This window comes from Carica papaya, chromosome 2 (assembly GCF_054855325.1).
Source record: "Carica papaya isolate Zhongbai chromosome 2, ASM5485532v1, whole genome shotgun sequence".
Classification (NCBI taxonomy): Eukaryota; Viridiplantae; Streptophyta; class Magnoliopsida; order Brassicales; family Caricaceae; genus Carica; species Carica papaya.
In genome coordinates, this window is record NC_142310.1 from 32283607 (window position 1) to 32309632 (window position 26026).

Consider the following 26026-nt stretch of genomic DNA (forward strand, 5'->3'; position numbering starts at 1 on the left):
TGTGAGTTTTAACATGATTAAATTATGCAACTTTTGGTAAATATTTTTCAAATAAATAAAATTTAGATGAAGTACAATTTGATAGTATATAATTTTAACTATTTTAGATTTAATGTATATAATTTTTTAAAATAATTTTATTTATGATATAACTCTTAATTAATTTAAACACATGAACAATTTAAATTGTAAAAATTTTAATACATAGTTAGATTAGTTTTTAAACCTCAAAATAATTACTTTTATTGTACAAACTTTCTCAAACGGTCTGAATTTCTTTTTAGTTTTGTATTTTGTTACTTAGTTTTTCGATTTTAATTTTTTAATAAAAAATATTATTTGAGCCATTTATGTAAATTTTTAAACTCCAACTTGTGAAGTTGGATAAAGATCATTTCGCCCAAAATTAAGGTGTCTGAAAATAACAATATTAAATTAAATATATATGTGTAAATCAAGGGATAATTGCGTCGAAATTGTAACTTCCCACAGCTTACGATTTAATCCCAGGTCCGTCATTCGCAACGTCGTCGTACCGGCAGGTTATCGCTCATGGAAATTGACATATTTACCCCTAATTATTTCATGGCGCGGCGAGTTGATATTGGTTTCCTATTTCTCAAACCTGCTGTCGCCCGCAGTGGATTGCAAAAATCCCAGTCGTCTTCTGAGGCCCTCGTGCGGTCAACACCGCCTTGGAGCGCAGCGGAGCCCTTTAAACTCAAAGAGTTCAAACCGAGGGAGGTCTCTTTGTAAATTCCCTCATCTGCGAATCTCCGTTCATTTCTCTCCGCCACTGTGAGCTTACAGAAAATAGACATCTACAAACGGTAACGTTTCGCCGAGGGGAGAACGAGGGGATGGGGAGGCAGAAAGGAGAAGGAGCTAGGAGCAAGGCACGTCCATCTAGCAGCAGGTTTTAGTTATTTATTTTTTAAAATTTATTTTACAAGAAGGTCTGAATTTGCTTTCAGATTTTAAATTTATCATGTTATTAATCAGTTCTTTTCGGGTACAGTCTCGCTGCTTCTTTATTGCCGTCTGGTTCCGCTGCAGCCGCCGTAGGATTTGGCGGCTACGTCGGCAGCTCTCGGCTCGATTCTTCAATTTCCAGAGAAGATACCACTTTGTTTCTGGTAATTTTTCTTTGTGGAATGATATTTATTATTAGCTTAATTTTTTTTGGGCTGATATACACAATTTGTTTTTCTGGATTCTGGTGAAAAATTGTGTTACTTGTACATTGAGTAGTAGCTCTTAAGAGCTAAAGCTTTGCTCTTTGGCGATTGATCCATATGGTGAATTTGTTAAATTTAACTTAAATAGTTTCATACAATTTTTGCTTAGAGATATGAAGAGAGCCTTGCATTTTCCTGTTTATATATAATTATTAGGTAGTTTTCAATTTTTTTTTCTCTTTCCCTCGTTTTTTTTTTCCACGTTCAGGATATAGACGGAGAAGTGGTGCAGCACTTGAAAAGGCTAGCAAGGAAAGATCCTACCACGAAGGTAATAGTTTTTCCTGACTATTTTCTGATTATTGATGAGCTCTTTTTCCCCGCAGATTTTCCACCGCACTAATTTTTCTCGCTGCTTTATCCTGACCCCTGCTAATTCTTAGCCGATGTAATTATTTCCCTAAGATAAAAGGAAAGTATCATTAAAAGGCACCAAAAGGTGTCGTCCACAACCAATAATCACAAAAGATCAGAGACCAGAAAGTCTACAAAGCCCAAAGGTTTTCTAACTCCATGTCATCAAGCATAGGATGCTCTGTATAAAAACTATTTAAGTTGTGGAACCAGTATCTCTAATCTTGTAAGCAAGTGCTCTCAAAAACTCTACTTGTTCATTTCTTTACAATAACCAACAAATAGACTTAGAAATGAGAGTGAGGAGTTTTTTCTTAGATTTAAAGACATGAATGCCTAACTAAGCCCAAAATTCGAGCAAAGAAACTCGAAGCAACCTTGAGAATAGTAAATTTCTTGTCCTCTGAGTTGCCCTAAGGAACCTACATTGTAGAGTTTCTAATTGTTTCTCCACCTTAGAAAGGATTAGGAACAACGATAAGAAATAAACTGGAAGATTAGCCATAGTCCTTTTGATGAGGTTGAGTCTAGCCACCTTCGTAAAGAAATCCTTTCTTTCACGAGCCACATCTTTACTGTTACCTAGTGCCATATGTGCAATCTTCAAATTTTGCTCCTAGAGGCAAATCCATATTTTATAGGAAGGAAGAATTCTGGCTTTATACCTAAGAACCACTTGATTGACCTCAACATCAACTCTTTCCCTGTTTCCTCCAAATTTAGTAGACCCAAAATTTCTTCAAAACACGCCAAGAGACGTTAGCAATTAGCTCTTGTCTGGTTGCTAAGAAAGGAGTAATTGGTGCAAAGAAGTTATGTAAATTTGTTAGTCCTTCCCTCCTCTCCAACAATGAAAAGGTTAATTCAATTAGGCTCTCTTCCCTTTGGTAACATTCTGTTCAAAGCCTCCATCATCAGAGCAAAGAAAAAGGATTTATCTCAAAAAAAAAAAAAAAATCAGAACAAAGAAAAGGGAAAAAGAGGATGCACTTGTTAGAGGCCTCTTGATGATTGAAAGTATTGTGATGGACCCCAATAATCAAAATAATAAAAGAGCGTGTAGACGTCTACCTCCTAATCTGTTTCCTCCATGTAGTAGGTTTAGATCACTTATAGTACACAACTCGACGAAGGAAGGGGATGGGTTAGGCACGTATGCAAGCTCTTACTGTTCCTTTTGTTTGATGAGAAATGCAAGATGCGAAAGGAACCCATTTTCAACTTGGAAATGCTAGTCTGTTTTGTCCATTTTTTCTATCTCCCTCTATCAAAATGATAAAGTTGAAAAGCAAGCTTGCCTCTTATTCTCGTCTTCAATATTTCTCATCTCTGCCCCACTCATTGTCACCTATGTTAAAGAAAGGTTTGAACCCTGTAGAGAATGAAGAGGGACCTGAATCCAAAGCTCATCCTCCTAAAAGGTAACTCAAGAAGACCATGGGATTAGCTCTTTCAATATCCAACTTGCACATCAACTACCTCACGACAATTAATGCAACATCCAAAATTTGATGATATTGCATGAAGGCATACTGGGCTTCATCTACTACCTTGCTGATCACCCCACCAACTCTAAAGAGAAATTTTGTCTAGGAGCTTGTAAATGCTGCTTACCAAACTAATTGGTTAGTAATCTTTATTACTCATGCATTCTCCACCTTGTGAATCAAACCAAAAATGTTGAGTTCAGAGAATCATTATATTTGCTAGCCTCATGAAACTCCTTAAACAAGCTTTGAATTTCACCCCTAAAATTACATTGCAACTTCTTTGTAAAAAGCCCTAGAAAATCTGTTAGGGCCAGGAGCTTTGTCCCTATTACACATCTTCAACACAGCCATTATCTTTCCTTTAGACAAACTACTCTCAAACTAATCTGTATCATATCTATCTAGCTCATCAACATTGATATTGGATATAAAAGTTCTTATGTGATGAAAGTTAGCCATCCTGGAAGAATTTAGTATCGTGATCACTTCCTCTAATCCACAACAACCTCAGATCTCTACGTCAACCCACTTCCTCCATAGGCATTGAGTAGCCAATTCCACTTTAGCTAATTGGTTACTTTTGTACATGGGTTGGCACCCCTTTGGTGGTCATATTAGTATCACATTTTACACTTTTATTTTGAAAAAAAAATTCCATGTCAGCCAATTGGTGTCTTTCTCTTTCCCAACCATCAGCAAATTCTCTCTCTCTCTCTCTCCTTTTCTTTATTGTGTGCTCTCTCTCTCCCTTTATCTAAAACGTTAATCTCCCTACTCAACTCCTTCCTCACTGCACATCCAGTACCATTGAAATTGGAGCTCTCCTTATCTCATCTCCACCAGCCTCTGATCTCCACAAACCCAGCTAGTCCTAGCCTTTTTTCCCCCATAAATGTAAGGGGATTAGACATGAATAGATAGTCAATGTGGATAAGCAAGCATCCTCTCTTTAGTTGGACCATGTATGTTGGTTTCCCACGAGGGGAAGATTGAAGAGCTTTAACTTTTCCACTACCCCTCTAAACTCTCTGTTACTAGACCTTGAGAGACCCCTGCTAGTCCTTTCAGAAAGAAACACCATCATCTTAAAGTCACCATCCACAACCCCAAGATAAGCTACATCAAAAAATTATGTTAAGACATATGAGTTATTGGATTTTGCGTTTGTCATTCAGTAGTTTGATATACTTCAAAAAAAGTAGTTTGATTTCTTCCTCTTTTTCTCTTAAGTAATTACTTTAAATTTCAGTATTCGTCTCCAATGTGAGTCAGATAAGCCTTATGACTTTTTTTTTTGTTTGAAATAAAGAAAACAATAATTTTAAGCACTAAACCATTGTGTTGTTGACCAGATAAGCCTTATGACTTGTTTGTTTCTGATTCCTTTTTCTATCGGACTTGTTTCTTCATTGCTTCAATCATTACCATAGTATGCTTCTCTTCAATTTCCTTAAGTTATTACCCAATTGGTTTATTACCCAATTGGTATAGTGGCTTAGTTTAGGTCTTTGTTTCTTAGTTAAATCAGTTGGAATTGATCTTTGACTAAACACGGCCTGCATGAAAAGCACAATTCTTTTGCTAAGTGTTTCCATTGGTCATGAGTTGGTATCTTATACTCTGCTACTGCTATCATGTCTGATTCTTTTCCATGTTTGCATTTGATTCTTAATGATAAAATAATTTTTCTTTCAACAGCTTAAAGCTCTTGCATCTCTGTCAGTCCTGCTAAAGCAAAGGTCTGGAAAAGAATTGATAGCAACCATCCCCCAATGGGTATAGCTCTCATCTCTTTTTTCTTTGACTATAGATATTAGTTTTTGAGAGGTTATAGTCTCCACTTGATGAGTACAGCTTGAGATGCCTTTATAAAGGTTAATACATCATATTTTCAATTTCCGCTTATTGAATTAGGATTATATCAGCCTTTCAGCTATTTTCAGTTTCCATTTATTGATACTTCTAATGATTGTTTAATTCATTTATAGTTATAGTTTCATTTTTATTTAGTGGTTAAATTAATTTATTAATTTAGTTCCTGCTGTCTTATTAAGTAAATTTTATCATACATTTGTTTATGTTTGTCTCTATTCACTCTGAGCCTGTTAACTTGTCTGCCTCCATTTACTTCTGAAAGTAGAAAAGGATGAAAAAAGAATATCTGTGTACATCAGACCCTGCAATGGCAGATTAATAGCAATCCAGCCCAATTAGGAGTAAAATATGACAAACCCACAGAAGAACTCAGTAAAGGTTTGGATTGTTTGCTCTGATGAGGATATATTAATATCTCACTCCCAGTTGAAGTTGGGAGATGTTGATTGATGGAAAGGACTGTACTTAAACTTAATTTCTTTTTTTCTTTGTAGCTATCTCTGGTGCTTTTCTTTTGTTCTCTTTAATTTTGACTTTCCTTGCTTCAAAAAAAAAAATTGATTTTTTTTCTCTCTTTTTTGCAGGCATTTGAATACAAGAGGCTGTTGCTGGACTACAATAGAGAGGTTCGGCGAGCAACTCATGACACCATGGCTAATCTTGTTCTTGCTATCGGGTTTGAACTTTGAGCCTCTTTGTACTGATAAACCTTGCATTTGCTTTTATGTTTCTTCTTGTAATGATACCTGCTAGCCGGAAGCTGAGTAATTTAATGACAATTATCATTACTTTTAGTTATTGTCGTTTGATCAAACTATGATATAAAAAACCCAACTTAATTTTGTTTTTTGTATGTGTAAGAAGGAAATAAAAAATGGAGTATAAGAGAAATAGAGAATATTTCTTCTGTGTATCTTGCACTATGGGAAAAAGAACCCTCTTGTCTAACCTGAGCAGCATGATTGTTTTCTTTTTGTTTGCAAACAGGATTTTATGATGTACTTGAGTGAGACTCTCATGTCTAGTTACCATTATGGTTTTATGTTTGTAGCCCTTTCTGACTGTGGATCTCTTGTCCAAAATAATTTTTCTTCCTTTGGAGTCCAATAATTTGTTAAATTGTTGCTTGCATGTTGGATCATGCCATCTTTCACTTGTACTCGAAAAAATGTTACTGAAGTTGTATTAAGGAAAATCACAAATTTGTATGTTGTCCAGGAGAGATTTAGCTCCACATCTGAAGTCTTTTATGGGACCGTGGTGGCTTTCTCAATTTGATTCAAATTCTGAAGTTGCTCAAGCTGCAAAAAGATCATTACAGGTTTCCGCCTCTTTTTTGGCAAGCTGCAATTTTCTTTAGTACATAATCTTGTGATATGATTCTCAGCTACTTCCCTATGATGACAGACTAGTGGGAGAACATGTAAAAGCCATGAAGTTATATTTGAGTCACTTTGTGCAGCTTGAACATAATAAAATGCCTAAACCTGCCATTATGTGAGGTTCTGGATCTCTAAACACGACGACAGACTAGTGGGACGTAATCTTGTGAGGTTCTGGGTCTTTAGGACCTAATCTTGTGATACGAGTCTCGACTACTTCCCTATGATGACAGACTAGTGGGAGAACATGTAAAAGCCATGAAGTTATATTTGAGTCCCTTTGTGCAGCTTGAACATAATAAAATGCGTAAACACGGAAAATGTAAACCTGCCATTATGTGAGGTTCTGGGTCTCTATCAAAGTCTGAAAGCAACCTTAAGTAGTCTCCCAAAATAATTGATTGGAAACAAGTCTGGTGCGTAACTATAATCACTGGGGAGTAATGTGATTTAGGCTTGTTAGCCTCACTATTGTATAACATATTGGACACAACTTCAATATAGCCTGAGCTATGATTTCAAAGAACTTGACTTGTGCAACCTATGCACACTACGTGAGGGGTTGGCCAACATGTATCTCTTTGTGAATATTATTAATTGTTTCAACACCTTTATGACTTGCTAGAGAGTTTAGTTACCAAATTCAAATTGTTTACTTGCTGTGGCTTTTTGTTGATTTTTTCCTATTTTGCTGTTTGGTTGTGAGCAACAGGTTGCCTTTCCTGCACAGGAAAAGAGACTAGAAGCTTTAATTTTATGCACAGCCGATATATTTGCTTACCTTGAAGAAAATCTAAAGCTCACACCACAAGACCTATCCGATAAAGCAGTTGCTATGGATGAATTGGAAGAGATGCACCAGCAGGTATCAATCAGGCCTCTTTTACAACTATGGATTTGATGTTATGCTCTTCTTTTTATTCTGGTTTATCAATCAAAATGGAGTTTCTCTTACTTTTGTGTTCTTTTTATGTCTTGCAATGACTTGTACTTCAATTACAATACAAGGACAAAGATGGAGTTTCTCTTTACTTTTATTTTGGAAACACTCACATGACTTCGAGTTCTCTTTGATGGACGAATTATCAGTTAGGATTATCTTTTTCAAGGTAGGAGTTAGTTGGGGACCTGTGGATGGTGTTTGGAGGATGAAGCAACATAGTATAAACAACACCTCTTGGGAATACTTTCACATATGGATGGCATTCCTTGGTGACTGTTTATAGAAGTGACGTTTCTGCTAAGAAAATGCAAATAGAGCCTTGTTTTTGTATTTATTAATAGTTGTGTTTTTTTCTTACATCTCTGATTTTGCTACTTGCTTGTATTTATGTGATATCTGGTGTCATCATCTTTTCTATTGAATTTGTCCCCTGTTTGTTTGGTCTGCAGGTGATATCATCATCTTTGCTGGCATTGGCTAACCTTCTGGACGTCTTGGTCTGCACAGAGTCAGAGAGACCTGGTTTTGAAAATGTAACTGCTGAACCGAAACGTGTATCCAAGGCTAGAGAAATTGCAGTATCTTTTGCTGAAAAATTGTTAGCTAATCATAAAATATTTCTAGACTTCTTGAAGTCTCAAAGCCCCAATGTTCGTGCCGCAACATATTCAGTATTAAGGAGTTTCATTAAAAACATACCACAAGCTTTTAATGAAGGAAAAGTTAAAATTCTTGCCCCAGCTATACTTGGTGCTTTCCAGGAAAGAAATCCCGCTTGCCATTCTTCAATGTGGGAGGTCATATTGCTATTTTCTAGGAGATTCCCAGAAAGTTGGACTTCGCTAAATGTTAAGGAACCTGTATTAAATCGGTTCTGGAATTTTCTTAGGAATGGGTGCTTTGGATCTCAGCAGGTTTCTTATCCTGCATTGGTTCTATTCTTGGAGATTGTGCCTCCAAAAGTCGTTGTGGGGGAAAAGTTTTTCCTTGATTTTTTCAGTAACCTTTGGGCTGGAAGAAATCCATCTCAATCCTCCAATGCAGATCGACTAGCATTTTTTCGTGCATTTAAAGAGTGTCTTATATGGGGCTTACATAATGCATCAAGGTGTGAGTTCATTGATGTTCAACTAGCGAAATACTCTGCACCATCTAAGCTGCAATTTTCTTTGCATAATTCTAATTGGTCTTCTATATGATACTAGGTATTCTGAAGGTTCTGATTCCATTTTCCATTTTCAAGTCAGCCTTGTTGATGAAATCCTTGTAAAACTTCTATGCAAAGACTACCTGCTTCCTGTCAACTCAAAAGATCAGGATAGTGAATTCTCTTCAATGTCCAGGGACAGTTGTTTATCTTCTCGTAAGACTGTAGAAACACTGAACATCAAATATCCTATGAGTTATCTACAAGAGTTGGGCAGATGCATAATTGCAATTGTTTCAGATATTTACTTGTTTAAACAGGATCTGCTCTCATCTTTCTATGCATCTTTTGAGGAGAGCTGCCTGGTTCTATTTCAGCAGAATGAGAAGACAGAAGGACCTTCTCAGAATGTTTTGTGTGTCATCGATTTTCTGTTTTTACTTGAAAAACATTTAATTCAGAAAGGTGAAGCTTGGCCCTTGGTTAATTTTGTGGGACCAATGCTGGCTAAAGCTTTCCCAATGACAAAATCAGCTGTAAGTTACTGTTCTTTGCACTCAACATAGTTCCTCAAGATATGGCTTGGACTTGTGACTTTTTTAGTTTTATTATGCTCTTCTCTCGCATTTGTCATCTATGCTAGCATATAAATATCATGTGCATATTCACTTTGGTATTTTGTGCCCCAAATTTATTAGTTCTTCAGTATGCAATGTGCACCAAAACCGGGCCTTGTTGGTATTGCCTCGATATTTCTGATCAGGGAACTTCCGGTTTTACTTTGCTTATTATTTATTTTTTATTAGTAGGTAGCCATAAAGTACATGATTGGCTACCCATTAGTTCTCTTCAAGCCCATTGCTAATGGCACAAAGTCCTGGGCACTTGAACCCACTGCTTCTTAGAGAGGTTGGGAAGCACCAAACAGCTATAGCTGACTGGTTGGGAAAATTGGAAATATGTTTTCTTATTAACAAAATGAAAATTTCAGAGTCTGTATAATCATGGGAATGCCTGATCTCTATTTTCTGACATTATGTATGTGTTTCTTGCATTCACTATAATTTATATAGTTACTCAGGAGCTCTATCTTTTCCACATCAGGACTCGGTAGATGGTTTGAAGCTTTTATCAGTTTCAGCTTCAATATTTGGACCAAGAAAGATAATTCAAGAAATTTTTAGCAACAACAATGGACGTCCTCTTAACCTTCTTTCCGATGATAAAAACGGAGAATTTGATTCTCAATGTTTTCTTCAAGTTTTCAAGGAAGTTTTTGTTCCTTGGTGTTTGAATGGATATAACTATTCCACCGATGCTCGATTAGATCTTCTGCTTGCATTGCTTGATGATGATTGTTTCCCTGACCAGTGGTCTGCTATTATCTCCTATGCAACTAATTTAGAACATAAGACAACCAGGTCTGGATCTGTGGACTCTCAATTAGATGTTTTAGCTATGCTATTGGAGAAAACAAGAGAAGAAATTATGAAAAGAAAGGGACGAGAAGACTCCACTCATCGGCTAGGCTCTCATCCTGATGACTGGCATCATGAACTGCTAGAATCATCTGCTGTCACTGTTGCAAGATCCTCTCTTCCTTTCAGAACTTCTGATATTCGGTTTATATGGTATGTGAATGGGAACTGTCAACACAAATAACTTCAGTAGTGTATAATTTGAACACATGAAGAAACATAATGCACAATGCACAGGAGCAAACATTGTGACTCCTGGGTATAATTTGAATTAAATACTGTTCATTAGCATACTTGAGAATATTTTCATGGAAAATTTTTCTTTCCTTCTCCCTTCTCAAAAAAAGAAATTCTTTCGTTGTCTAGATAATGTGTATCCATACGGTAGAATGTTGCATCCCATAGCTTACGGCACTATGCTTATTTTAAAAGAACTTATGAGTATTGATTGAATGCATTCTCTTGAACGATCCCTGTGGGTATATAGGGACAATTATTTAACAGCATAAAATTGTTTGTCTGAGCTGCCTTTATTGTTTATTTCATATTGCAACTTTTTCTGTCCGATATTTGCAGTGCTGTTCTTGGTGGCTCAAATGAAGGCGATCAAACTTCTTTTGTGTCCAGAAACTCGTTGATTCTGATCCTTGAGGAGGTTTTCAAAAAGTTACTGTATTTTATTCTGGCATCATCTTTCAACTCAGTTAAGGATGTAGGTGCCTTCTTTACTCTTCAGGCAGATGATTTGGGGCCAGAATTAAAAGTAAGAAATCTTGCAGATGTTATCCAGATGGCTCAATCTTCAGTGGAAGTAATTGATGGTAGCATCTTCTGTTTAAAGACGCTGGGTAAGGACAGTGAGCTCCTTTCAAGTATTTCAGCTGCAGTGTTCATTATTGACTGGGAGGGTAGCATGGCAAAAGCCACAGATGATATGCTAGACAGTGGTTCAAAGGAAAAAATTAAGGCCAGGTTTGATATTTGTGACAGGATCCATGCATTCCGTTCTAAGCTAGGTAATAAATTCTGGAAGTGCATAAGCATTGATGTTAGGAAAAGATTGGCGAGTATCTTGATCTTATTTATCAGGTCTGCCATCTTAAATGAGGATAAACTGAGACCTGATGCGATTGCATCTTTTTGCTGCTTAAGGATACTTGAAGTACTTGAATGCCTCTGTCTTGACCATAATGAAGAACAACATCTATTGGACCTGCTTTTGAGTACGCAGGATGCATGGCCTTTGTGGATTGGCCCCAGCATCTCAACGAAATCAACTGTAAGTATGCCCGTTCTAAATTGTGTGTAGCCTTTTCCTCAATCCCATAATCTCCTCTTAATACTTTTGCATTCTGTTTTTTTTTTTTTGTGTATAATGTAAAAATTTAAAATAGGTTATTAAATATAAGAACAAATCCTATGAGATAATTGAATATAAAATTGTAAAAATATGTAAAGCAAAATAAAGATAAATTGAAAAATCAAGTAATGTGGTGTAAGGTTCAAATAATAAAAGTGAGTGACTTAATATTTTTAATAAGTTTGTGAGGAGAATATATGGCAGCTCCAGGTCAGAACACCATTAATACTCAAGAGAAGATAGAAAATGGTGAACCTATGTGATTTTATGCTGAATTCATATAATTTGAGCCTCTAATATCTAACAGCCAGATAATATTCAGATTTTCAAAATATATACTGTGTGCAGGTATGTGCTAGCAACAAATTTGTTTCTTTAATCGACAAGCTTATCCTGAAACTTGGGTTTGGTAGAGTTATAGCTGGTTATGCTGAGTGCATTCCTTCATCTCCTCTGAAGGAGACAATGAACAATAAAGTTTGTTCTCGGGCTTGGCTTGCTGCTGAAATATTATGCACATGGAAGTGGCCAGGAGGGACTGCTCGAACTTCTTTCTTACCTTTAATGAGTGAATATGCCAAGAGTGAAAATTACTCATCACAGGAAAGTTTGCTGAATTCCATTTTCAACGTTCTACTTGATGGCGCTCTTGTCCATGGAGAAAAGATTTCTCAGAGTTTATTTGATATGTGGCCTGCTTTAGGTGATGAGTTGGATAATATTGAGGAACCTTTCCTGAGAGCACTTGTATCTTTTCTTTTTACCTTGTTTAAAGAGAATATATGGGCAACAGAAGAAGCTATGGATGTCTTTGAATTGCTGGTACATAAGTTGTTCATAGGTGAAGATATAAGCATGAACTGTTTGAGAATTATCCCTCACACCATGAGTATTCTTATACGACCTTTATGTCGGAGAAGTACTGAATCAGGTGAATACAGTGAAGACGCTCAGCAGAAGGTGCAGGATAACATAAAAGGCTGGCTTGAGAGAACTCTCACATTCCCACCTTTAGTTGCCTGGCAAGCTGGGGAAGGTAACTTCGATAAATTTCGAATCTCTAATTTTTAGCATTTACAGCAAGATATGATTATGTGTGTCATTATTTGAGAAGTCTTAGGACTACAAGCGACTGAGTGAGACTCTGATACATAGTTTGTATTGAAAAAATTAACAGTCTGCGTCATTTTTTTATGGGTAAGAGTCATGCAGCCCCACATTTGACTACTGGAATAAATCTGTGGTTAACAATCCACTTGAGGGAGATTGTAATGACTCTAATGTATCAGACCATCTACTAAGTACTTGTGGTTGATTAACCTGTTATCTTCCTAGTTATGCTAATCGATGTCTCTTTCCTTGGTTGTGTATCTGTCATCATTGACAGTGTAGAAAAGACTGTAGTCCAAATCTCCAATCATTTGATGTATAGCTATGGGGCAGAGTCTGTCTTGTAGCTCCAAGTGCCTCGACCCACCACTTTCTTACCCTTATTTTCTTTTCCAGTTTTGTTGACAGTTTATTTCACATAAATATGGTGTATTTGCCTTAAAGCATATATACATATATGTAAAATATGTCCTCTTAAAAAAATAGCAGTAACTGTAGTGTTTCTTCTATTCTTATAGATATGCAAGAATGGTTTCAGTTGGTTATATCTTGTTATCCTTTAAGAGCAATGGTTGAAGTGACAGACCCAGAGAGAAACATCAGCCATGAGGAGAGGGCACTCTTGCTTGATTTATTCCGCAAGCAAAGACATGGTTCTGGTGCACCAGGCACTTTTAATCAGCTTCCACTTGTGCAGATGTTGCTCTCAAAGCTGATGGTAATTTCAGTTGCTTATTGCTGGCAGGAGTTTAGTTACGAAGATTGGGAATTTATATTCTTGCATTTGAGGAGTTGGATACAATCTGCTGTGGTGGTAATGGAGGAGGTCACTGAAAACATAAATGATGCCATTGCGGATTGCTCTTATTCTGATAACCCAGATATCATGCATGAGAAATTTAAGCAGATCCTGTCGGTTTCTGATCCTTCACTTATGAATATTTCTAAAAATGCCCTTGTATCATTTTCTTTGTTTTGTGGGCTCGTGGGGATTGAAGGGGATATGATGTCCTCAAGAACTGAAAGGTGGGAATCAATTAAAGATCGGATTTTTGAAGGAATTCTTCGCATATTCTTTTGCACTGGCATTGCAGAGGCCGTTGCTGGGTCCTATTCTCATGAGGCTGCATCTATCGTAGCATCATCTCGGTTCGATCATCCATCTTTCTGGGAGTTAGTGGCTTTAAGTGTTGTTAAGTCATCTCTAATCACCAGGGATAGGGCAGTTAAATCAGTTGAATTCTGGGGGCTGAGTAAAGGGGCCATTTGCGCTTTGTATGCCATCTTATTTTCTTCCAGACCAGTTCCATCATTGCAATTTGCTGCATATGTTATTTTGTCAACTGAACCTGTTTCCCAGGTTGCTATTTTGGCTGAAGGTACTACTTGCTCCAATTGTGATTCTAGTGGTGACCAAGATTCAAGCAATGCTGCCTGGTCTTCTGAAGAAAGTGTCCATTTGAGAGAGGAAATATCTTCCATGATTGAGAAATTGCCTTCTGAGGTTCTTGATATGGATTTGACTGCCCAAAAAAGGGTAGGTTTTCAATGCAGTGTATATACATTTCTTATTACCGTCTCTATGGAAATATATTTTTATAAATACTATTTAGTAGTTGCATAATGTATTTATCTCTTCTAATTGACAGGTAAATGTATTTCTTGCATGGTCTCTGTTGCTATCTCATTTATCGTTGTTACCATCATTATCACATCAATGGGAGAGATTGGTGCAGTATATCCAGGATTCGGCAAATTCAGTAATATTAGATTGCCTTTTCCAGCATATTCCTTTGGAATTATGCATGGTTCATAACCTGAAGAAGAAAGATGGGGAGCTTCCTTCTCACGCATCAGAGGTTGCAACTGCAGCAACACATGCCATCGCGACAGGTTCTCTGCTGTTTTCAGTGGAATCACTTTTCCCAATCGAACCACTGAGAATGGCATCACTTGCTGGAGCAATGTATGGTTTGATGCTTCGTTTTCTGCCTGCTTTTGTTCGAGGTTGGTTTAGCGATTTACGTAACCGCTCAGACTCATCTCTGATTGAAGCCTTTACGAGATCATGGTGCAGCCCTCTTCTAATTGAGAATGAAATCTCTCAGGTGGGTGGTTTGAAAGGGGTATTCTCATTTTAAAGCCAAAGTACTTACACAGGAAGAAAACTGAAAAGCCTTTGTACTTTCCCCAACATAAATACTTCCCCATATGTAATTAGAAAGACCAACTAAAGTTTTCAAATGTGTTGTAGAAATGGTTGATTAATAGGACATGTATTTATTGCCTAAGGAAGATCATACGTTAGTCATCAACAAATTTTCATTCTTTTGGGCCCTTTTACCTGGCCTAGCTGGCTAGATATTACTTGCCACTAAAAAGTCATCGACAGGAATATCCTCACATCCAATTAACTGTTAACTGTTTGTCTGTAACTTGCTCTTCCCTGCGCCATGTTTGTATCTATTTTATGTTTGTGAGAGTCTTGACTTCATCTGGAAAGACAAGAGTTAAATATGATCCAGCTCAGCAGTTTAATTAAAAATTATGATATGCGAGATGATTTTTTTTCTTGGTTGCAGATAAAGAAAGCCAAATTCACTGATGAGAATTTTTCAGTCAGTGTAAGCAAATCGGCGAATGAGGTTGTTGCTACCTATAGAAAGGATGATACGGGAATGGATTTAGTTATTCGCCTTCCTGTATCTTATCCATTACGGCCTGTTGATGTTGATTGCATGAGGAGCCTAGGGATTAGCGAAGTCAAGCAGCGGAAGTGGTTAATGTCTATGATGCTGTTTGTTCGCAATCAGGTAACGGAAATACTGCTTTCATTTTGTTTTTTTTTTTTGATTCCGTTTCTTTTCTTTATTTTCTTTTTATACCCAGCAATCATATGAAAAAGTTTATATACATGCATCTAGGTGTTTGGTAGTTTGATCGGGCAAACACTTATATACATGCATTTACTGCAAGTTTTGTTTCAGTAAAGGAGAATTGGGGAAAAAATAAATAGGATCGATATTAGCTGTTATGAATTGCCATAAATATGACTATAGTACTGGACCTCTCAAATGAATGGATATTTTTTTGCTCTTTTCATGCAGAATGGAGCTTTGGCTGAAGCTATACGAACTTGGAAACAGAACTTTGACAAGGAATTTGAAGGCGTGGAGGAGTGTCCTATCTGTTATAGTGTCATCCACACTGCAAATCACAGCCTTCCTCGCCTTGCTTGCAAGACATGTAAACACAAGTTCCATTCAGCCTGTCTCTATAAGTGGTTCTCAACTTCTCACAAGTCAACATGCCCATTATGCCAGTCTCCATTCTGACCTAAGGCATCAATTTTGAGCTATATGAATTCTATTTATGATTGTAACTCAGACTCCTTTGTACATACAAGTCAAGGATTATGAATATGCTGCATAATCTAGATAGCAGAACTGCAAGCTGAATATTGAAAGAAATAGGTATTGATTCAGAGATGTAGGTCAAAATACATGTAGAGATCAAAAGCTGTGAGTTCTCCCTCTTTATTATTCTCTATTGTTTTGACATCTCTCTATTATTTTACTGTTAAGATGATTGAATTAGTGATAACTGTTCTCTTTCCTCTCCCCTCCCCAACCAATCAGGTATTGCCTTTAAGAAGCTTTCTTGGGAAACCCAGTTACATCTGCCACAAGGAGAGTTCTTACTTATCTACATATCACAACAAAAATGATTACTTTAAAGCAGCACCATGAAGTCTGCTGGAGGTAATTCTAGATTATTGATTTAGCGCCTCTCTTGCAGCTCTTTATGAATGTACCAACATCAACTAATACTGTGTTAGCACAGGTTTTCTATTTTATCCTTTTAATGGCGATTGAGTTAATTTGAAGATAATATTCTTTTGTTTTTTAGGAACCATCAGATAATTGAAATGAAAAAAGAAAACCCAAAAAGAAAAGAACTGTTTTGTTGGGAGTTTCTATTGATTTTCTTTTTCTTTTTCTTTTTTTTTTTTTTTTTTTTTCTAATTCCAGGTTGAACTTGTTTCTCACACATTGAGGAGGAGCCATGTTATTATTGTATCAAATTTGTAAATGATCATTTAACCAGTCCAATTAAATGAGAAAGACTTCAGTTTTGTTTTGTTGAAATACCTTATCACCTGTTTGATGCTCAATATTCACCTAAAGTATTTGCAGGATGGATGACGGATCCGAAAGCTTGTCGAGGCTAATAGATTTTGGATATGTTGACATAGAGGTGGAAGGATTGGGTTGATCGAATTGGAACATTATATAAGGTATTCTTGATTTTTGATTTTTCATCGAACTAGTGTAGAAATTTTTAATTTTTCTACTACAAATTTGGTATGAAGTTAACGTTACAAGTTTAGCTGATATTATATTTGAAAATATCAAATATAATACTGAATGGTTTGTATTGTATTAGATGATATAATTTTATAACCACTGCCTTAAAAAAACATTTGGGATCTTTCTCTGATCCGTAATTTCCGAGAACGTTTAGGGTATTTTGGGTTTTTCACTTAACATGGGCCTCTTTTAGAAATCTCTGGAAAGCTAAAAGTAGAACTGTTTTAGGAAGCCCAGATAACACGCGTCAAAATGTTGTAAACTGATGTAAGACTTTTTAGATGCTTCTGACTTCGTCACTGACGTAACCTCGTAGTATAGGTAATAGAAATAATAAAATAATACTTGTTTGGTATAATAGGTATGTATTGATAGATACATATATATATTTAAAAAACATGTTGATACAAATTTGACGCGATTAATAATAATATATTAAATCTGAGTTTGTAATAGTTTTATATGGTTTAGGTCATAATTGTTGAATTGAGACTCCAACTTTGAATTATAAATTTAACGTTTTGAATTATACCGAGATGAATGGTAAGATTTCGAATATTTTTTAAAAAAATTTATAATAGGCATTGGCAATTATAAAAAGTTTTGTTTCCCAGATAATTTCTGTAAATATGTAAGACAATTCTTTTATGAACGTAATTTATTTTTGATAAGGCAACTGCTTATCTTTAAAATTGAAACTATTAAATAAATGAGAATAAATATTTTATTACATTTATCTGTTAAAAATAGAATCGAAAATAATAGTATAAATTATATCAACCTTAAATCTTTTTTTTTTTTTAATTGAATCAAATTGTATGATAAAAATTAAATGATAAAATCATAAGATATCCACCAATTATTGGACTGAAGTCCCACTAGGGCATATACTCGTATGCTGTGTGCATGTTTACTTTTAAATAAACTATTTAAAAAATTTTCAAATAAAAATCATTATTTTCCACTGTAATTATTGATTAAGATTGAACCCCATATGATTAGCGATATATATTATAAGTTCTCATCGTTTAAGATATTTAGTCTATTATGTATTCCCTTTCTTCCCCACTAGCTAACATAGGATATATCAATAAAATAATAATTAAAAATGTACACGTAAAATCAGTGTATGTAACATAGATATACATATTGGAGGCAGTACATTGGTTTTCATATCCCTTTCTCAAAAGCATATCCATATTTACGAACATAATTAAATTAAGAGATTTGTCTTTGAAGATACTAATTTCAACATCTGGATAGCAGTTATATATACACCTTTATACATAGGGGAACATATGTTTAGCCTCTCTAGCTACGAACAACTACCAAATCTAATTAATTAATCATAATTAACAACTAACTATTCACTAGAAATGTCATAAAAAATGGTCTAATCTAAATTTTAAAACACTTCCAATCTAGCTTAATTGAGCTCAGTATTGATAGTTAGCTGTCTGGACTATGCTGCTGGAAGTTGCAGCTTTATAGTTTGTAACTTAGTATTTAAACTCTAGTTACCAATAAAGTTATTACTTACTTGGTGGAATAAGGTTGTCTGTAATAGAATATCGTCCGACAATGAGTGAAAAATCATATAATTATAGCATATTGTTTTGTTAACTCCTTATAATTTCATTAATGGATACTTGGTTTAGTAGAAAATTAGTTGGAATAAAAGTACAATTAATTACGATTGACTAAAACATCTTCTTCTATTATACTTTATTAAAAGGTGTATTAGATATTTAATTATAGAAAGCATGTGTATAATTGACCAAAAACTAGAAGAAGAAAAAAAAAAAAAAAAAGGACTGTAAGACAAATTGTAATTATGATTGATGACCTACCCCAGTCATGGAATCATAGTTGTAGAATGTTTTACAATGATAGTTCCTTAGAATCACAATTCAACCAATCAAATCTAGTACCAAATATTTTCATTATAAAAGCTATTGCATCCCAATCTCATTCCAATTTGGTGACCACAGGAGTATTAGATGGTAAAAGTTTTGATAAAGAATTTTTTTTTTAAAGAAATAAAGGAAGCTTTCAAGAACCTTTTTTTTTTTTAAAAAAAAAAAAAAAAAAAACCTAATTTTATACTCATAAGAGATAATAGTGGTATTAGATAAATATTATTTATTAATAAAATATAAATTGGTAGTTTACCGTAATAATATAGTAAAGATTAATCGATTAAGCGTCCTACCGGTTGAGGTAGTATCTATATGTAGAGACATGAGGTTTGGTACTAATTTTTCAATATGAATTATAAGATCATTATAAATTTATTAATACCTAAATTTTAATATTTAAATATGATATAACAGTAGAAATAATTTTATTTTGATATTAGTTTATAACGACTTAATTAATTTTTTTTATATTTTTAAAGTATTTAACATTTTATGAGATTAGTTTTCAAAGCATTTAGGGTTATTGGGGTTGGTTTTTAAAGTTATTATGGTCACCTACATTGAGCCCTTAAAGGATCATGAGGCTTTTAAGAATCAATGCTCTAATTGTTCGAAATTTTTTAAGATCAACCCAAGGATTATAAAAAATTTTAGCCTTTAAAGTTAGTTTTAGATGTATTTGAGATCTATAAAGATTACTCTTCAAGAAATCTAAGATTGTTTTAGTTGGCTCCCAAAAGAATTACGATAATTATAAGTAACATTGTATTGTAACGAAATAATTAATATATTTCTTCATATATAAAATATTATGATTTTTAATCGAGTTATGAAGAAAAGAGCATCCGATCGATTCATTTTAAAAATTTAAAAAATTAATAAAAATATTATAACCGACCGAACTGTACGTAACAACCAAAACTAAATCTATCAAATATATTTAGTCAGTTCAATTAATGATCAACAATCAAAAATAAATTAATAAATTTAAATTTTAGGAATATATTAATGAATTGATTTATAATATGTGTATATAATTATTAATTGATAAATGGTTTTACTAACCTTAATGAGTTTTATTTAAAGTTAATTACGTTTCTAAGTGAAGCCAGCCGCCGTGGAGAGGGTTGGGTTCAACTTGTTCTAGTTGTTGCCCTACCCTCAAAAACAATTAATTTCGCAGTATAGCCGAAAGTCGAAACCATTAAATTAATCTCTACCTTTTTTCAACCCACAACTGTAATTAATAATAAACAATAAAATATCAAGTTATTTTATAATCTGAAAATTGAATTTAGCAAATATACATATAAATATTAATTCACAACTGCATTGCTTATATATATATATATATATGTATGTATGTATATAGCACTAGCTACAATTAACCATATATAAAAAAAAAATGTCATTTTCGAATATTACGTGGTCCATAATTCATATTTGTGCATTGTCAAAGCGCAATTAATGAAGTAAAATTCCATATAACATTTCTAGCTTTAGTGTGATGGTGATAATTTTTTAACGGGTTTTCTCTACTGAGATATATATATTTATATATCTATATATGTACATATATATATTTTGTGGTTGAATTTTATATATTGTTTGTAGTATTTATTTATTTAACCAAGTTTAACTTTTTAATGTGCACTTGGTTAACCGGTTATCATAAAATAATAACCAAAGATGAAAACTTTGTGGTTAAAAATGATTTTTGAGGTAAACATTTATAGAGATATATATATAGATATGTGTGTGTAATTATGTATATGTATATAGTATAAAAATCTCAATTAATTTGGCTTCTCGTTTCATCATCTTCTTCTTCTTTTTTCCTCTCGTTTTATTCATCATTTAAACATTTAAATTTACAAACATAATCACAAATTGAATTTAAATACCTCACACTAGGCCACTCAAAAAAAAAAAAAAAATCATACTTTAAATATTGTCGGTGCGTATCTAATTGAAAAAAATTATAAACAAGAATAAAAAATAAAAAAAACTTTGTACATATAATTACGTATATTAAAATCTGTACGAATTCGTTTTGTTCGACTTTTATGAACTCAACTCAATACGATTTTTTTTTAAAAAAAAAATTAAATTTAAAACAAAACAAGTATAGTTTGACGGCAAAATTAGTGTAGAATATGATAAATTCAACATTAACGTTTTAAAACTGGCTCAAACTCATATCTCATTGTACTTATAAAATTTTATTAATATGTATAAATAAATAGTAATCTTTCTTCCACCTCAACTTTGCACATCTCTTCTTTCCTTCCCTCTTGATCTCTTGAGGAGCAAGTAAGCAACAGTGGACAAGGAGTGATCATGAGCGAGGAGCGACGACAAAATGAAAAGGAAAAGCCAATGAGCTACGACAAGAAAAAGAAAAGAAGAAAAATTAAGTGAACAAGAGAGAGGAAGAGGTTTAGGGTTAGGTGTTGTCTGCCACATGAAAGATGGAGAAGATAGAAAATTTTGAATTTTAGAAGATTATGTTTTTCTTAATGATTTTTATGCACATATCTTTTATTTTAACAAATAAAATATATATATATATATATTCATAAATATGCTATGATTTAAAAGAATAATAAAAAATTAAACCCACCTAAGTTTTGGGAGATTTAATTTTTCTGCATTGAAGTTCTGGTCATGCATAAATTTACTCATATCCATCTCATATTTGTTATGCTGTCAACTTTATAAATAATTCAGTATAAAGATGTTTAGACCTTATGTATAATAGAGACAAATAGAATAGTATTTTTATGAATTAAGTTCGAAATTTGAGGATGTACGTATAAATTTTAGTTCAAATTTTAATCTAACTCTTTCTAATTTTAGATTTTCAAATTTGATATTTTGTTTTTCAATTCACTAACTTGTAAATTAGATATTAGTTAAATTCATTTCTTCATTATTGTGGAAAAAAAAATGTTAAAGAATTAATCAACACATTAATGGAATAAACTATTTAATTAATTTAATTGATATCTGAATTAAAAATTAATAAATTGTCAAAAAATATCACAATATTTTAAATTAAAAAAAATCTCAACTACAAAACTGAATTATTTTTTTTTTTCTAAACTCTATATATATAGGGTATAGAGCATGTTACGACGTCATTGATCATTATAATTCTATGGTGGGGTATAAAGCGTGTTAAACGTCATTATAAATGTATAGTCCACCAACTATACACCTAACATTCTTGTCAAACACCAATTATTATGTCATTACAATTTCCATAAGTGGCAATATATGAATTTAAATGTTGTCAATTACTAGTGTTGTTGACTTGTTGCTCATTTGCCTTCCTAGGACCAAAAAAAAAAAAAAACCCACCGAAAGATTGTACTTGTAATATATATATATATACATATGCATAGATATTCATATGACTAAATTTGTTTTTACAAGCAAGGTTTAGAATGAAAGAACAAAATGATAACAGTATATATATTCTTTTAGTTGGAAGTAATGCTCATTTTACTTACTAGCTAATCAAGTTGAATTCTCAACAAACAAAATATTTAGTCTTAAATATTCTATTGATTTAACTTAAATTTTAAAATACTATATCACTTACTAGTTATTGGATATATAAAGTATAATAATCAACAAGTTAAAGTACGTTAATTAATAATAAAATAAATTTTAATTTAGAGAAGTATGATGAAATGATAAATTATAGTCTGGATTACTGAGATCATCCAATACATAATAGAATTTAAAATTGATAGAGAACAAATTTGTTCTCTCCGTCGAGGCCTCTCAAAAAGAGACCATATTGCTGAGATTTAATTGACCACTCGCTTATCTTAAGAGCCATAATCATAATATGTATGTATGTATATATTTATATTTTATATATACTATCATTTTATTAACCATATGTGCTATGTAGTCATCTAAAAAATTTAATGGGGTCTAGTGTTTTTGAGGGTGTCGACATAACCCCACTTTAAGCAATCCTTATAATATTCTTTACGATAATGTCCTTCAAAATACAAGTCTACATTCATTCATACAAGTCTACATTTATATATATACTCTCATTTTGCTCTACACTAAAATTAGATCTTTAATATGAGCATTGGATGCATACTGTTAAAAAAACTCGTCCTGTACTTTTAATATTATTCTCTCTAACTATTCACCAATATTACATTTAATCTTAAGCTGCTACTAACTTTTTGATAATTATCATAGAGTTAAGTTTTTGTTTTTTTTTTAAGAGAAAAAACTGTTGTTAAGACGAATATTATAAGTTTAATATCATTGTTAATATAAGAAATACAATTAAAAATCTCGAATGAGATCATTCCAAAAGTCATTAGAAAATAATTGAGTAGACAAATAAATATCATCTAGAACTCTCAAAGCAACTAAAAATCTGAAAATTCAATATGGCTAACTTAATTCAAAAAATATATTGAAGAGTTTATAAACCAAAACCAATGTGTTGTCAACTACATCCCTTCAAAAATAAAATTCAATTGAAGAAATCCTGAAGTTGAAAAAAAAAAAATAAATGATAACTCATCTTATTCGGTTGTCCTTGCTACCACATAAAAATTTACAAAAAAACCCGAAGAAAAATCACATCTAGGCCATCATTTTACTTGAAATAGTAAGCTAGTGTCTCTCAAAATATTTCAAAATGGCAACACGAGAATGATTTATCCAACTTAATAGAATATGTAAAAGAAGTTTAAAACTATTATGTTTTTGTAGAAGCCATTGATTTTACCATGTTGAACCATGTCTTATGATTGTGGTACCCCTCCTACAAAGCATGGTTCAATTTATGCCTTCCAACTGCTCTAAAAAGTATTTATTATTTACTTTATAAGTTGTAGATGACAACGAAAGATAATTATCAGCTTTCTTGTCATTTGCTAATTAAAAAATATATATATTTTAAAAGTATCTCAATAAGTTAAATTTAAAGTCTTTCAACATAAAACCTAAATCCTTTATTAAAAATAATGGAGTAAGGTGTGCAAACTTAAGCCTCTAATAAGTAAAACATCATAAGGTCTATGAATTTTAAGACTTTGATCATAAAAAATCTAAAAAAAATATTATTTATCTTTTGTTTTGAATTGAAAAGCATAATGTTGAATAGTTCTCTTCAATATAATGAAAAATAATAAAAAGAAGAACATGAAAGAATAAGAACAAAATGACCCTCGATACAAAAGAGGTCATGACGGCTCTTAATTAACACTGCAAAAAGCTTTTTAATCCAATATCTCTATAAGACCCAATTAATAAAGATTTATTCTTGAAAAAGTAGAACCAAACAAGTTATACATACCTTTTAGGAGATTAATCGTCTAAATTATATAAACTATAATATACGATGACATTCCAAAGTCATTTAAAAAATAAAATAAAATAAAGCATGCTCTATTAACAATATCACTAGCAAAGCTAAAAAAGAAAAATCATGGCCAACAACATATTTTTTGTTCATTTAAATTATATTTTGTTGTCTAATTATAAATAAGGTACAAATTCTCACTTATTAATGAACTTAATTATAGGATTTTTTAAAAAGTTTAAGAAATAATTCATTAATACCATAATGAAGGTATATCCATGCCATATTACTTAGCGATGTCTACTTATTGTTTTTTTTTAACTTTAAATTACATATATTTTATTAATTAAATATCATATGTTAATAAAAATATAATTATGTACGAAAAGATACAGAATTACAACTTAAATTAAGTTCATAAATTTTAATAAATAAATAAATAAATCAACTATCTGATTAAAAAATAATTAATAAATCAAAATATTTATATATTTATATACCTATAGTCATATAGCATTCACGCACGTTACAACGAATACATATTATATCTCATAGATATATAGTCATGTGTTAATTTTTTATTTACACCCAATTCTTAGAAACGATGCTTCCTTGAACCTTCTTACCACTCGTGGAGTAGATTATAATAGTATCTTGATGACATATACGAAATATAAAAAAAAAAAAAAAAAAAAAGTGGAAGCCAATTATGTCTTAATTAATTAAATATATATATAATTATTAAGGTGGCATTCACTTGGCTGTCAACTTGATGGGCCCCTTGTCAATCAGCCCTTGCCATGCAACGCCACCGTCCATACTTCCCTTCTATATATACCTTCTCTCATTCCACCACCTCCCTTCACTACTCTCTTACACAACAAAACATACACTCCTATATTTACACAACACACTTACACACTCTTATTAACAGAACTGGCAGACCCTCAAGGAGAAATATTAAGCCTGGAGCAGCAAGAAGAAAACAAGAGGGTAGTCACTGCCCTATACCAAGCTCTGAGCTCACGTGATGTCCACGTGGTGCAGCGTCTGCTCGCATCTGACCTCGAGTGGTGGTTCCATGGCCCGCCAACTCACCAGCACTTGATGCGTTTACTCACCGGCCGGTCGTCGTCACCACCACCATCAACAAACGACGTCGTTTCGTCCTCCTCCTTCACATTCTCTCCCATTTCCATTGCGGCTTTCGGGTCAATTGTTGTAGTGGAAGGCTATAGTGACGATCAACGCTCGGGCTCATGGGTTCACGCCTGGACCGTCACTGATGGGATTATTACTCAGGTGAGAGAGTATTTCAACACCTCCGTCACCGTCACCCTTCTCGGCAGCCCTCCCGGTTCTCCGGCGATTTCGTCACCGGCTGTCACTTCTCCCTCCCGTACTTGCCAGAGTATCTGGCAGAGCAAGCTCTGCGATCACAAGTCCGTGCCCGGTCTAGTTTTAGCTCTCTAACGTACTACTAATCCATATGTATACAAATTTTATATATATATATATATATATGAATCTATGTATGCATGATATAAGTATGTATGACTTCCAATACCATGTTGAGGGGTTCAGGGGTCTGCTATCCTGTTTTAGTGTATATGTCATGCATGCATGCATATATGTTTGTTGTCTTATATATTCGTGATCGTGGAGTAGTTAATACTGTTTGGTGTAATGGCATACAAGTCGAGTTAAGGAAATATTACCTGCTACCTATATTTTACTTTCTTTATTTCTTAATGTACTATTGTAATAAATAAGAAATTTTGATGGGGTTGAAAACTTGCAGATACATGAGATTTGGATCGGGTCTTCCTTGACGAACTGATTTATATGACCCGACCCGAATCTTTAAAATGAGAGAGGGAGAACATGGTTTCCAATTTAACTCTGCCATTCTGCAGATGCGAATGAAAAAGTACTATACGTGTTGAATATCTGTTTCCTGCTAGAAAGTTCATTCCTAATCTACCAAAATATGAGATGAAAAGTGGGCCGAAC

The 26026-nt window shown here is 33.4% G+C and overlaps 1 protein-coding gene and 1 pseudogene across 3 annotated transcripts; both read left to right on the forward strand.

Annotated features, from left to right (window-relative positions):
* Positions 1–638: 638 nt before the first annotated feature.
* Positions 639–16877, forward strand: LOC110823686 (HEAT/U-box domain-containing protein). Of its 3 annotated transcripts, XM_088214117.1 has the most exons (19): positions 639–916; positions 1019–1136; positions 1447–1509; positions 4781–4858; positions 5542–5633; positions 6176–6278; positions 7052–7204; positions 7732–8390; positions 8488–8965; positions 9534–10060; positions 10484–11186; positions 11616–12303; positions 12896–13914; positions 14027–14485; positions 14960–15190; positions 15485–15898; positions 16016–16138; positions 16409–16464; positions 16574–16877. In XM_088214117.1, the coding sequence occupies exons 1-16, from the start codon at positions 861–863 to the stop codon at positions 15710–15712; spliced, it is 5655 nt and encodes a 1884-aa protein (XP_088070243.1). In that variant the 5' UTR covers positions 639–860; the 3' UTR covers positions 15713–15898; positions 16016–16138; positions 16409–16464; positions 16574–16877. The 3 variants fall into 3 exon arrangements, with proteins under 3 accessions (XP_088070243.1, XP_088070242.1, XP_088070244.1); XM_088214116.1 differs by having other exon boundaries at positions 16409–16877; XM_088214118.1 differs by lacking the exon at positions 16409–16464.
* Positions 16878–23448: 6571 nt separating this feature from the next.
* LOC148268978 (wound-induced protein 1 pseudogene) lies at positions 23449–25486 on the forward strand (annotated as a pseudogene).
* The last annotated feature ends 540 nt before the right edge of the window (positions 25487–26026 follow it).